At 37.5% G+C, this 14,604-nt stretch overlaps 1 protein-coding gene across 1 annotated transcript in view; it reads right to left on the bottom strand.

Moving 5' to 3' along the window:
* Positions 1 to 14,604, bottom strand: part of CSMD1 (CUB and Sushi multiple domains 1) — a 2,021,046-nt gene that overhangs the window by 604,870 nt on the left and 1,401,572 nt on the right. Inside the window, exon 8 of the mRNA XM_045997494.1 lies at positions 9,998 to 10,085. Within this exon, the coding sequence (XP_045853450.1) occupies positions 9,998 to 10,085 (88 nt within the window). The remainder of the gene's footprint in view (positions 1 to 9,997; positions 10,086 to 14,604) is intronic.

Here is a 14,604-nt window from a genome sequence, read left to right as displayed (position 1 = left end):
ATCCAGTAGCCCTGCATGGCAGGTGTGAAAACATTCAGTCATTGTAATTTTCTTTATTAAAAATCCTATGAGGTCAAGATGGGTTTTGGAGTCAAGAAGATCTGGCTTCAAATCCCAGCTCTAATTACGACTAGAGATAGCATCTTGGCATGTTAACATTCTGAATTTCATGGGTAGCTCAGTGGCTTAAGCTGCTGCCTTCGGCTCAGGTCATGATCTCAGGGTCCTGGGATCGAGTCCCGCATCGGGCTCTCCGCTCAGTGGGGAGCCTGCTTCTCCCTCTCTCTCTGCCTGCCTCTCTTGTGATTTCTCTCTGTCAAATAAATAAATAAAATCTTTAAAAAAAAAATAAAAAAACATTCTGAATTTCAATAGCTGTGTTTGTAAAAGTTCGGATGATGATATCTACCTGTACCTAGAGTACCTACCTATCTTACTACCGCAGGAAATAGATACTTAATAGATGTCACTATCCGTCCATAAATTCTCCATCTGTACTCCAGTTCCATCCCTTACTTATGGTGTCTCATTTCTTCTATCAATCTATTCGTAAATATTCAGTTCTAATGAATATACTTTGTCTTTTAGAGAGTGGTCAGTGGTGAACAAAATGTCCGAAAATTGTCCCCAAAGTGATTTGAATTCAAATAAGGAAGCTTTGAGTTTTAGGCTTCAATATTTAGAATTCTTTATAGATAATACTAGAATTAATATTTAGATTGCTTATGGGGGAAAAAGAGACTTCCATAGAAACAAAAATAATAATATAAATAAAATCAGATGAGGAATATTTTACCAACCTAATAAAGTGCACATTTTTAAAAGAGAAACAGCCCCAAATTACATATAATTACAGTGCTAACTACAAATGAATTCCATCCACTCTTCTTGACAATGTTGGTCATTAGTTTGGATTATATGTTAGTCATTAGTTTTGATTACATGAATTTAGAAAGAACTGAATTGCTTTTCATTAAAAACAGTCTCAAAAAGACTTTAAACAATCAAGGATATCCTCCCTCTTTTTAAAACACCAGCGTTTATAGTCAGCTTATTATATGCTGAGCCCATGACATGTCATTCCTCTCCGGGGTCATAAGGCATTTTTACATGGTTGTGATCTTCCTGTTGGCATATGAACACACATGGATTCTACTGTCACCTGGAGGGAGGCAGTCAATCAATGAATAAAGATTTTACACAAAGGATACCCAGGATGACTACATAGTACCAAACTACTAGTTGGAATGACACTGGGTTTTAATTTAGTAGAAACATAGAAAATATCTAAATAGCATGTTTCTTTGTCCATGTATCCTTTTTTCTTATGCCCTCAACAATATTTTTATGCTGTATAGAGTCAACTTTCCTATCTAATGCACCTTGTTTCAAGGTGTGGCCCACAGATCCTGGAGTGGGTAATGAGACCCCTTCAGAGGGTATGATATTTTCACACGAGACTGTTTTTATAACACTAAGAGATGTGTGCTTTTCCCCGTGTGTTACTATTTCCACTGATGGTGAAAAAGCAATGGTGAGCAAAGATGATGGTGACCTCACATAAACAGAAGCAAAAGCACCATGCTCTAGCATTGAGATGGAGGGGGAGGAGGAGGAGGAGAGGAGGATGAAGAGGAAGAAGAAAAAGAAGGAGAAGGAAGAAGAGGGGGAGGAGGATGAATAAAGGCCAGCATCACTTAATAAAGGCCCTGAGGAAGGAGAAAAAAATTTCAATTTTAATAAATCTTGAATAGCAGTGGTGATAATGGACATCCCTGCCGTGTTCCTGACCTTAACGGAAAAGCTTTCAGTTTTTCTCCATTGAGAATGATATTTGCGGTGGGTTTTTCATAGATGGCTTTGATAATATTGAGGTATGTGCCCTCTATCCCCACACTTTGAAGAGTTTTGATCAGGAAGGGATGCTGTACTTTGTCAAATGCTTTTTCAGCATCTATTGAGAGTATCATATGGTTCTTGTTCTTTCTTTTATTAATGTGTTCTATCACATTGATTGATTTGCGGATGTTGAACCAACCCTGCAGCCCTCGAATAAATCCCACTTGATCGTGGTGAATAATCCTTTTAATGTACTGTTGAATCCTATTGGCTAGTATTTTGGCGAGAATTTTTGCGTCTGTGTTCATCAAGGATATTGGTCTGTAGTTCTCTTTTTTGGTGGGATCCTTGTCTGGTTTTGGGATCAAGGTGATGCTGGCCTCATGAAATGAGTTTGGAAGTTTTCCTTCCATTTCTATTTTTTGGAACAGTTTCAGGAGAATAGGAATTAGTTCTTCTTTAAATGTTTGGTAGAATTCCCCTGGGAAGCCGTCTGGCCTGGGCTTTTGTTTGTTTGGAGATTTTTGATGACTGTTTCAATCTCCTTACTGGTTATGGGCCTGTTCAGGTTTTCTATTTCTTCCTGGTTCAGTTGTGGTAGTTTATATGTCTCTAGGAATGCATCCATTTCTTCCAGATTGTCAAATTTGTTGGCGTAGAGTTGCTCATAGTATGTTCTTATAATTGTCTGTATTTCTTTGGTGTTAGTTGTGATCTCTCCTCTTTCATTCATGATTTTATTGATTTGGGTCCTTTCTCTTTTCTTTTTGATGAGTCTGGCCAGGGGTTTATCAATCTTATTGATTCTTTCAAAGAACCAGCTCCTAGTTTCATTGATTTTTTCTATTGTTAATAAATCTTGACCATTGAGTACATAATGCATCTGTGGCGTATACTGAAATCTGACACGATCTCAAGGAAAAAAGTGCATTGAAATTGTTTGGATTGTGAGCTGAATCAACTGCTTTATTTTCACAGAACACCTTCTTAGTTGAAAAAATAACTGATAAGCTATTATTGTTAATATTTGAGTTGTCAGACATGCTCCTTAAAAATTGAATGAATGAGCCCTTTTTTTGAATGAGAGATTTATTCAAGAAAAATAACTGACAAAATTGTAGTCAATAATAAAATTCAAGTTTTTTAATAAAAATTAGAAATTTTGAAAATTTGTATGTGTCACCATGAGTTTGATACCTTCCCGATGCTTAAATATTTTTCCAGTAAGATCTATAGAGATATTAACACATGCAGTGTGTTTGATATTGTGTAGGGAAGTGTATCAACATTTGGGAGCACTCATAACTCAATCAATCATTTTTCAAATGACAAAGGCATGATGGTACAAAATCGTGCATGTCTGAAACATTTCAAGACGGAAGCTAGATCAACGGTTTTTAAGGTAAAGAAGTATAAAATATTTATTCTTATGATTGCATATTCTAAATTGCAACCAATATTTAAGAAAATATCATTTGTCAATTTTTATATCACATATCATATATCTCCATATAACTTACTGGAAAAATATTTACGCTTGTAAAGATGTCAAATGCCCCGTAGCACACACAAGAAACAGGCTTTTACCCATAGAGAAAAAACTGATGGTTCCTGGAGGGGAGATGGTTGGAGATGGGTTACGTAGGTGATGGGCATTAAGGAGTGAACTTGTGATGAGCATTGGGTATTTATGTAAGTGATGAATCACTAAATCTACACTACATTAATACTGAAACTAATATTACCCTGTATGTTAGTGAAATGGAACTTCAATAAAAACTTGGAAAAAATAAAATAAAATTCATTTATTTTTCAACCATATGTGAGGCAAGATTTTAAAAAATATTTTAACCAAAACAACATAGTGTAACAGACTGAACGCAGCAACAGACATATGGATCCGTTTACAGTGTTACCATACTAACAAAAATCAGAAAAAAAGTGGCGCCTGGGTGGCTCAGTGGGTTAAGCCGCTGCCTTCAGCTCAGATCATGATCCCAGGGTTCTGGGATCGAGCCCCGCATCGGGCTCTCTGCTCAGCAGGGAGCCTGCTTCCTCCTCTCTCTCTCTGCCTGCCTCTCTGCCTACTTGTGATCTCTGTCTGTCACATAAATAAATAAAATCTTAAAAAAAAAAAAAGATTCTCTCTTTCCCCACCCAATGCCCCTACCCCTTCTCTAAAAAAAAAAAAAAAAAAAAAAAAATCAGAAAAAAAAAAAAGTAGGAGTAGCTATGATAAAAGAGAGCTAAGTTGATTTCAGAGGGAAACGATATTACCCAAGATAAAGAGGGACACTTCATAACATCCAAAGTGTGAGTTCATTAAGAAGACAGGTATTGAGGGCACGAGCTGTGATGTTCACTGGGTGTTACACATCACTAATGAATCACTGAACGCTGGGGGGAAAAGTCACTCATACTGAAAAAAAAAAGTCTTAACGACAGAGAACAAACTGAGGGTGGACAGAGGGAGGCGGGTGGGGGATGGGCTGGATGGGGGATGGGTATTAAGGAGAGCACTTGTGATGATGAGCACTGGGTGCTGTATATGTGATGAAGCACTGGATTCTACTCCTGAAACCAGTATGGCCCTGTATGCCCTAACATGTGGCTAGCTATATAATACTAATAGAATACAATATACCTATATATTGTCTATATGATCTATACAATATAATATCAACTAGAATTTAAATAATTTTTTAAAAAATACAAGCAACTTTAAACATGTATGTAACAGAGCTTCAAAATACATGAAGCAAAAGCTGGTAAAACTATAATAAAAATAGACAAATCCACAATTGTAGTAAAGGATTTCAATATACCTCTCTCGATAACAGAACAAATGGTCAGAAATCAATGAGGATAGTAAAGACCTGCACAACACTGTCCTACTTGACCTAACCGATATCTACAGACTATTTCACCTACCGTGACAGAATATACATTATTTCCAGTTTACATAAAATGTTTGCAAAAATAGAGCATATTATAGGGCAGAAAGCAACTCTCGGTCAGTTGAAAAGGACTCGAGTCCTACAAAGCATGTTCTCTGACCACACAGTTCCTGGGACATCCCTAGATAGTTGGAACACTGTCATGTAAACCGTGGGTCACAGAAAAATCACAAGGGAAAACAGGCAGTATTCTGAACGGCAAGCAACGGAAAACATAGTACTTATGGGGCGTAGTGAACTCCACCTTAGAGTGGAAGACAATGCACCGAAAACCCACGTTAGAACGTGGTCTTAAATCACAGCTTCCGTCTTGAGAAACCAGAAAAAGAAGGGCAAGTCAATCCTATCGTGATCAGAAGAAAGACAATAATGAAAGACCAGAGCAGAAATAAACAGAGTACAAAATGAGTAAGACTGACATAGAAAAATTGGTCACAGCAAATGTAGTTGAGACTATTAATAACAACGACATATCACTAGTCAGATGGACCAGGGAAAATAGAAAACTCAAATCACCAACATCAGGAATTAGGACCGTGCCATCACTACTGATTTCAAAGACACTAAGGAAAAATTATTAATAACATGATGATGATAATCTGACAATCTTTTGGATAAAAATTGAAAAATTCCTTGAGATTGACAAACTGTCAAAGCTACATACTTGAGTAGAGGGAGAATCTGAATTAGCTTATAAGTAGAAGAAAAGTTGTGATTTAAAAATTTTCATAAGAAAATTCCAGTTCCAGATGACTTCATTGACAAATCTCTCAAAAATTTAAGAAAGAAACATTATCAATTGTACACAAAATCTTTCACGATATTACAGATGAGAAAATATTCCCTAATTAGTTTTATTAGACCAGCATTACTCTAATAGCAAAACCAAACCAAGACATTATAAGTCATATATACACATACTATTTAAGTGTATATAAGAATATACTAGAGGCCACTACCTCTTGTGAGAACACACACACATATATTTATATATCATGACCAAATTAATGTATCCCAGAATGCAAGAAAATCCATTAATATAATTAATTATATTAACAACTGAACAAACAGATTATCTCAACAGAGCTAGAAAAATCTTTTGACAAAATCTTTACAAATTCTGGTAAGAACTTACAATGGCACTTTCTTAACCTGAGAAAAGTAATCTATGAAAACCTACAACTAATATCACTTAATGATGAGAACCTGAATATTTTTGACCAAAGATCAAGAACGAAGTAAGAATGAGGGTACCGGTCTGGTTCAGTGGGAAAACCATTCGACTCCTGATCTTGACCTCGTGAGTTTGAGCCCCTCACTGGGGACAGAGATTACTAATAATGATTAAAACTTATAAAAAAGGAATAAGGCAGGAATGTCTCATGTCTCCCACTTGTATTCAATCTCATAATATAGGTTTTTGCCAGATCCTTCAGCAAGGGAAAGAAATAAAATATATTCACGTTGGAAAGAAAAACATAAAACAGCCTTTTTTGGTACACCTGGGTGGCTCAGTTAAGCATCTGACTTCAGCTCTGGTCTCGTCCCAGGGTCCTGGGATCAGGGATCTCAGGATCATTCCAGAATCCCACGTCAGGCTTTTGCTCAGTGCAGAACCTGCCCGTCCCTCTGCCCCTCTCCCTGCTCGTGCTCTCTCTCTCTCTCTCTCTCTCTTTCTCACTCCGACAAATAAATAAATAAAATCTCTTCTTAAAAACGTTTTATTTGTAGTTATCAGGATCATCTAGAGAGCTAGTCCTCTGAGGTATAGAGTTAGTAGAACTGGCTTGTCACAGTTCTGTAGATACCCACATATGTATGCACACACATATACACTCAAAGATAGCAAAAATATTTACATTTGTGTTTATTCGTTTTTTAAACATTTTTATTTATTCATTTCCTAGAGAGAGAGCAAGCAAGAGCATGAGCAGGTGGAGGAGCAGAGGGAGAGGGAGAAGCAGGTTCCCCACTGAGCAAAGAGCCCATTGTGGGGCTCATCCCAGGATCCCAGGATCATGACCTGAGCCGAAGGCAGATGCTTAACTGACTGAGTCACCCAGGTGCCCCGTGTTTAGTCTTACAGAAAGTTTAATCTTTCAAATCATTTTCCCTTATATTATTTGATCGCCATGACCTTGGAGACATGTAAGCAATAATAGAGATTCTCCAGGAAAATGAGATATTTGGAAGTCTGGACATCTCATCTGAGATAAGGTACTCCATTTCTTCTTTGGCTTTCCCCAACACACATCAACACAACCTTAGGAGCTAATGTTCATCCTGAAATTAAACCTCTTCTTTGGAAATCAGGCTGTGGTAAGAACAAGCTAGAACAAATGGGAGCATAGTCACCTAAGATGCTCATAAAACACTTCGTTACTAGCCTCATGCTAAATGGACACTGGGGACTGGCCTTGGATGTTTCTCAATTCCTCATGATCTTCTGAAGAGTAAGACGTTTCTCTAACTCTCTTTACTATAGGATGCAATTTGAACAATTCGGCATTGCCAGATAGCATTTAACTGACTACATTTAAAAAAAGGAGGTCTGCCAAATAGGTCAAAGACGTTTCCAGATTCCTGTGAAGATTTTCCGGGGTGACTGAGTACCCATGGACAATCTCCCTCATCCACAAAGTGCACTTGCATCGTGGACGCTGAGTGCCTGGGTGGCAGGCACTTTTTAGTCACCAAGAGGCAAGACGACTAAGACAGCATTCCTGTACCAGGGAAGCGTGAGTCAGACGGGGAAAATGGCCACGTGAACAGTCATGAAGATTCGTTGCCGCAAAGTCTAATGGAAGGACGTGCATGGTTATTCGGAAGTGAGGCATGGAGAACATTTTTTCGTGGGGGAGGGAAAATGGAGGTAGTCTTTTTTGAGATAAGAAAGGATTACCTAGGACAAAAAACTCAATGGACCATTGGGGAGGGCATGGGCTATGGCGAGCCCTGTGAACTGTGTAAGACTGATGACTCACAGACCTGTACCCCTGAAACAAATAATACATTATATGTTAATTAAAAAAAAAAAACAAAACCAAAAACCTTGTGGATTCTAGTGAGTCTGTAAAAAAAAAAAAAAAGAACGTGTAAGTTCCTTTTTATTTTATTTATCTTCAAATGATAAAATTCCCGAATGCCTTCAACTGACGTATTTTATGTGATAGTGGAAGTAGTCAGGCCCTGTCTTTATTAGACCAGCATAGCCAGGAGGACGCATCACACCCACTGAGAGGGCTACCAATTACTCGAGCCCAAGCCAGGCTCTGGAGAACGTCCTTGAGCCAAACCAAGGAAGCCAGTGACGGACAGGCGGCGGGGTTGGGGGTGGGGGTTGTTATAAAAGACGGAGCCAGCTTGCTGGTGTCATCTGTGGCCTGAAATTCCCGGGTTCGGGGACTGAAGCTCATCACCAGTTAAAAGCAGCTTGCATCTTTGCTCGATTTTCACCCTGGCCCTATCCTGCTTCCTCCGTTCTGTTTCTCCAAAGTGTACATTAAAAAAAAAAAGAAAAGAAAAAAAACTCACTTGAAAAAGACTCCTCCTCATCTCGGGCTCTGCTTCAAAGGAACTTGAACTAAAACACCAGCTCCTTAACTACACTCAAACTTTGTATCTTTAACCTGAAAACAATACAACTTTCCATCTGCTTCAAACAGGACAGATACTGCTAGGAAATCAAAAGCCTTTTGTTACACTTTAATAGAAAAATACTATATATATACAGATATATACACACATTTGTGTGCGTATGTATATATATATATATATATATATATATATATACACATATAAGATCATACCAACTTCATGACAGCCAGCCTATAGACAATTTTATTCTTTCTCTAGCCTTTTAAAAATTACTATTGCTACTTATCTTTTTCACAAATATGTGGAATTTAAGGAAAAAAGAGACAAACAACAACAACAACAAACCCAGGTTCTTAAATACAGAGAACTCCCGGTTACCAGAAGGGAGAGGGTGGTGAGGAGTGAAATAACGGGGATTACGATCACACTCACCCTCATGCACACTGAGAAATGTGTAAAATATTTGAACCATTATATTGTACACCTGAAACTAATATAACACTGTGTTAGTTAACCATCAGTGCAAAATTAAACTTCAGTAACATCTTTTAAAATGACCATTGCTACTGCAATCACACTTCTTTCTTCTTTGGTGGTATAACTGCTTTTTTTTTTTTTTTTTTAAGATGTATGTATTTATCTGAGAAAGAGACAGAGACAGAATGAGCAGGAGGGGCAGAGGGAGAGAGAGACTTGAGAGAGACTCTCAAGCCGACTGCATGCTGATCCTGGAGCCTGTCTTGGGGCTTGATCTCACAACCCTGAGATCACGACCTGAGCTGAGAGCAAGAGGCAGATGCTTGGCGGACTGAGCCACCCAGGCTCCCCTTTAACTGTATTTTCAGTTTCAGCTCACTTTACAAGCCCAAACTCTCTACACCTATCTTCCTGTTTTCCTTTTAAAAATGGTGAGATTTTAGGAGAGGAAAACATTTCCCTTACACCCTTTCTTCTTTATTTTGAAGCTTACACCCAGTATGAGTATCCACCTTGTAAGTTGGCAAATGTTTCTTGAACTAATGGAAAGGAATTTAAAAATCCAAAGACATGATATTGTAATTATTATTTATAATAAATGATAATATAATTATAATGCACTACATTAATACTGCCACAACTGGAAAGTAGTCTGTAGCTCATCACAGTCCTTTTAGTAAAATGAATCAACATTTTCTGAAAAAAAAAAAAAAAATTGCATTGAATGTCATTTACATTCATTATTCTAGAACTTGAATGAGGCAATTGTGAGGCTATAGGTAAATTTTTGCTCCATTTATTTTTTAAAACATCAACCAAAATGCACTAGAATATGGGAAGGTAATTAATTAAAAAGAGGAGAAAAAAGATCTGGAGCCAAATTTTGATCATACATATTCAGGATTAAAATTTTAGGACTGATTCAAATAGTGAAAGCATCCACACAACACCATGAGAAAGTTTTCAATGCAATACGCTTTAGAGTTTTACAGATAATACAGCTGCAGAATAATTGAGTTGTATCTTTCATTCAAAAGGACACAGTAGTTAAGGATAACAAATAGAAATTATATATATGTATGTATCTGAAAGTAACATGCTTTTCAAATACCCCATGTATCACCCACCTGAAGTCAGAACCTGCTCTTCTACCATTCTCTGGAACCCCAGGATCCGGGCACATGTCAGACACCAACGCAACACCTCCTTGACTCACTAGAAGAGAGAGACACACTCTTGTAATTTTGTGTAGCTGTTGGGGAAATCGTCAGAGAATAAGTTGATGTTATGCAGGCTTGATTCTAAAATTCTGATAACTTAAAACTGTGGTTTATTTAGAATTAAAATACTTTAGCTCTATTAACATGAATCTTCATTCTTATGTCTGAAAAAGTCTTCTCACCCAGTCAAAGGATGCCAGCATGGTTTAGTTAGAACCCTTCTATGAAGTGGGCAAAATTTAGTTTTTGAATAATGCATTTGCTCATTATGGACAACTTTATGACAGGTTACAGCAACAGCGTGATGGGAAAAAAGAGCAGAGCCATGAAGGTGTCGAAGCTTACACAGAGGAAAGTCCTCATCCACAATCCATGGATAAAGTGAAGAAACAAACTATTTGTTCATACCTATACAAAAGGCACCTGAAATAAAACTACTTTTTATGTTTTCAACATTGAACATGTTTATCATTAAGCTACAAAAAAACCCAAATGCTGTTCTTTTACAGACATGCTGCTTTCTCTCCTGAATCTGTTCCGGGAAGAGCCTTTCCTCCTAATGGGACGATGTACAGTCACGGTACTTTGATGGTTTTAAGGTACTCGCTTGCTCATTGGATCGGATAACTGCCACCCAAACACTCTTCCAATCCTATCTAAGTGGTCTCATGCAACCAAGGCAAGCCCTTCATTCTTTCCAGAAATTTGCTCAGCCATGGGCCTGTGACCCATTCCATTCAGTGCGACATGAGGGGAAGTCTGTAGCCATGCCCCGGGAAGACATTCCAGGGAGCCGAGAGAGACCATCTCTGTTTTTATTTGGATCTTACTGTGTCTGGATTTTGAATGTGGAAGGTTTGGTACCATTTTGCTATGGTCCAAGGATGGGAACAATAATATGGATGGGATAAAAGATATATAGCAAGAATCAGGACTCTTGATGTCACAGTAGAGACAGAAAATTTTCCAATTCCGGAAATTATCCTATCTCAACATCCTGTTGGATTATTCGTATTTCCTACAGCTTAAGCCAATTTGAATAGATGATTTTATTATCTGCATATGTGTATACAGATAATAGCTGTATTTATATATCCATAATACATATAATATATAAATAATACTATCATATATATATATATATACATATGTGTGTATATTAATTCCCCACATATATTTTATATGATTCCATAAGAAAGAAATACAGATACCTGGATAAATATTGAAATCTTTAAGCATTTTTTAAAACTATGCATAAAAAAGTGATGATAATTATATCAAGATTCAGTTTTCCCTGCTCAGTTAGGATGAGCCTGGGATATGGACATAATCCCACATTAACTACAAGTCTTTCTAGAATACATTAAATAAATGCATTCTTAGGAAGCACTTCATTATTCCAAATCAGTTCATCTATATTTCTTACAGCTTTTAATTGAGAGATTTTTAAATCATCTGAAAATCATTTAACAGTGTGGTGTGAGAAATGGATTCAACTCTCAGACTTTCTTTCCCACACATTTGCTCTTCTCATGATCATTTAAAAATAACCAGCACATAGGGCAGTGACATCAGTAATATTGTGGAATAGAAAGCTCCAGGCTCTCTTTCAGCTATGGAAACACCAAATAAAAACTACAGAGGGAGTAAAGTAACTTTTTAGGAGCTCTGGAAACCAGTCAGAGGATGATAACTGCCAAGTTAACATCCAGTGAAGAAGAAGCCACATTCATAATAGCAGGAGAGTTCATGAAAGTTTAACTTACTCTTACCCCATACCTTCCCTGACATGGCACAGTGGCCTCATTCCTGGTTCCCTCACTGAGGATGAAGAAGCAAAGAGAAAATTGTTTGCAATATTCTGGTCTGTGGGCTACATGAAAGACTTTTTTTCCCCCTTTGCCTGTCGTGGAGCTCATATAGGGAATAGCAGCCAGAAGCCATGGAAGGCACGGTGGCCTGCTACATGGAGAAAGTGCTCAGGGACCACAGCCATGCAGGCACCTGGGGCCAAGAAATTACATGCAGAAGAATGTAACAGAATAGCTAAGATCCTGAGAAGCTGGAGTGAGGCTTTTGGGGGAAATAAGATATTTTGAAGCATCTGAATGGGGCACTGGAAAAGCACACACACAGACCCAGATAGGACACATTCCCAGACAAGACTAAGAAGACCTTAAGTCTTCATGCTAGGCTAGCCTTAGGGTTTAGTGGATCACTAATTTTTATGTCTTCCACAATATTCTGCAAAACTGGAAAAGATAGCTGTTTCTTCCCAAAGCAGTTTTTCACAAAGATCACAAGGCATTCAAAAAATTGAAAAATGTGTGCAATTCAAATGAATAAAATTAATCTCCAGAAATAGTCCCTGAAGGAAAACATGCATCAGACTTACTATACAAAGACTTTAAAACAACTGTCTTAAATACGAATTTTGAGGAAATTTGAGGAAAGACATAAATATACAAATGCTAGGACCTAAACAGATTCCATAGGACAAACTCAAAACAGCTCACAGTGGGACACATAGTCAAACTGTAAAGAGATAAAGACAAGGAAAGAATCTTGAAAGCAGAAAAAGAAAAACATCTCATGACCAAGAGACCCCCAGCAGTTTTCTCAGCAGATATACAGATATATATATATATATATATATATATATATTATCTGTACATATATACACATAATATATATCTGTATATACCACTTCTGTCAAAGTGGTATGACAGAAGGCAGTAAGGGGAAATATTTAAGTGTTGAAAGAAAAAAAAACAAAAAACAAAAACCTATTTACAGAGAATTCTATAACCAGCAAAACTTTCTCAAAGAATGAAGGAAATATTAAGACACTACCAGACCAAACACCACCACCACCACCAACAACAACAAAAGACAAATAAACAAAAACAAACAAGCAAATAAAAAAACTAAAAAAGCAAAGAGAATTCATTACTTATAGATCTGCCCTATAAGAAATGTTAAAGGGAGTCCATCAAATTGAAATGAAAGGACACTGGACAATAACTGAAAACAATATGAAAACACAAAGTTCTCTTATAAAAGTAGATATAGAGAGAGATATTTTAAAAATCCACTATTTTGTCATTTTGATTCACAACTCCATGTAAAAAATTCTCTACATGATTTAAAAGATAAATGCATAAAATATTATAAATATGCATTAATAGGTGTACAGTATACAGAAATGTGATTTGTGACATCAGGAGCACAAATGTGGTGGTGACGGAACTGTGAAGGAATATAACTTTGTGACTGAAATTAAGTTGCTATCAGTTTAAGATAGATTGTTGTAACTTTAGGACCTTATGTGTAATTCTCACGGCAACCATAAAGAAGATATCTATCAACTATGCAAAAAAGGAAATGAGACGGGAATCCTAATAGGTCATTAGAAAAATTAACTGAACACAAAGGAAGATGGTAATGGAAGAAACGACAGACAAAAGTGCTAAGACAAACAGGAAACAAATAAAAGTGGTAAAAATAAGTGCCTTCCAATCCGTACTTTCTTTTTCCTTTTTTTTTTAAGGATTTATTTATTTATTTATTTGACAGACATCACAAGTAGACAGAGAGGCAGGCATAGAGGAAGAGAGGAGGAAGCAGGCTCCCTGCTGAGCAGAAAGCCCAATGTGGGACTAGATCCCAGGACCCTGAGATCATGACCTGAGCAGAAGGCAGAGGCTCAACCCACTGAGCCACCCAGGCGCACCCATACTTTCTTTAAATGTAAATGTAATCAACAATATGTATGGTTTGGATTGTTTCCTCTCAACATTCATATGTTGAATCCCTAACCCCCATTCCTCAGAACGTGACTGTGTTGGTGATAGGGTTTTGAGGAGGTGACTAAGTGAGAATGAAGTCATTAGGGTGTGTGTATTCCAGTAAGCGGGATGTCCTTATAAATGGAGAATTAGACACAGATACACAGAGGGAAGACCATATGAAGACACACGGAAAAGAAAACCACCTACAAGTCAAGGAGAGAGCCATCACGTGAAACACCCTGCCAACAGCTGGATCTTAACTTCCTGCCTCCAGAATTCTGAGGAAATACATTTCTGTTGGTTAAGTCACTCTATTTGTGATTTGTTGCTCTAGCAGGCTAATATACTCCTCAGTTAAAGACATAGTTTGGCAGAATGGATAAACGACGACAAACCAGGATGCAGCCATATGCTGCCTATAAGAAACTCACTTTCTGTCTAGGGACAGGCAGAGGTTAAGGGGAAGAGTGGCCAGATTCATAGAGCCAGGATGTAGAATGCTGGTTTCTCAAGGCATAGGGAGAAAGGCCTGTGGAATTATCATTTAATACGCATAGAGTTCAGTAGGGAAGCTACAATGTTTCTGGAGAGGGATGGTGGTGACAGGTGGGCGACAATGTGAATGAACTGAAAGCCACAAAATCATATACAAAGAAAATATTTCATACGGTAAACTTTATGTTATTTGTATATTACCACTGTGGTGTGTATATGTGTGTGCAC

This window comes from Meles meles, chromosome 2 (genome assembly GCF_922984935.1).
Source record: "Meles meles chromosome 2, mMelMel3.1 paternal haplotype, whole genome shotgun sequence".
In the NCBI taxonomy this organism is placed as follows: Eukaryota; Metazoa; Chordata; class Mammalia; order Carnivora; family Mustelidae; genus Meles; species Meles meles.
The sequence above is the reverse complement of the archived record's forward strand: the minus strand, read 5'-3'. Positions and strand labels throughout refer to the sequence as shown.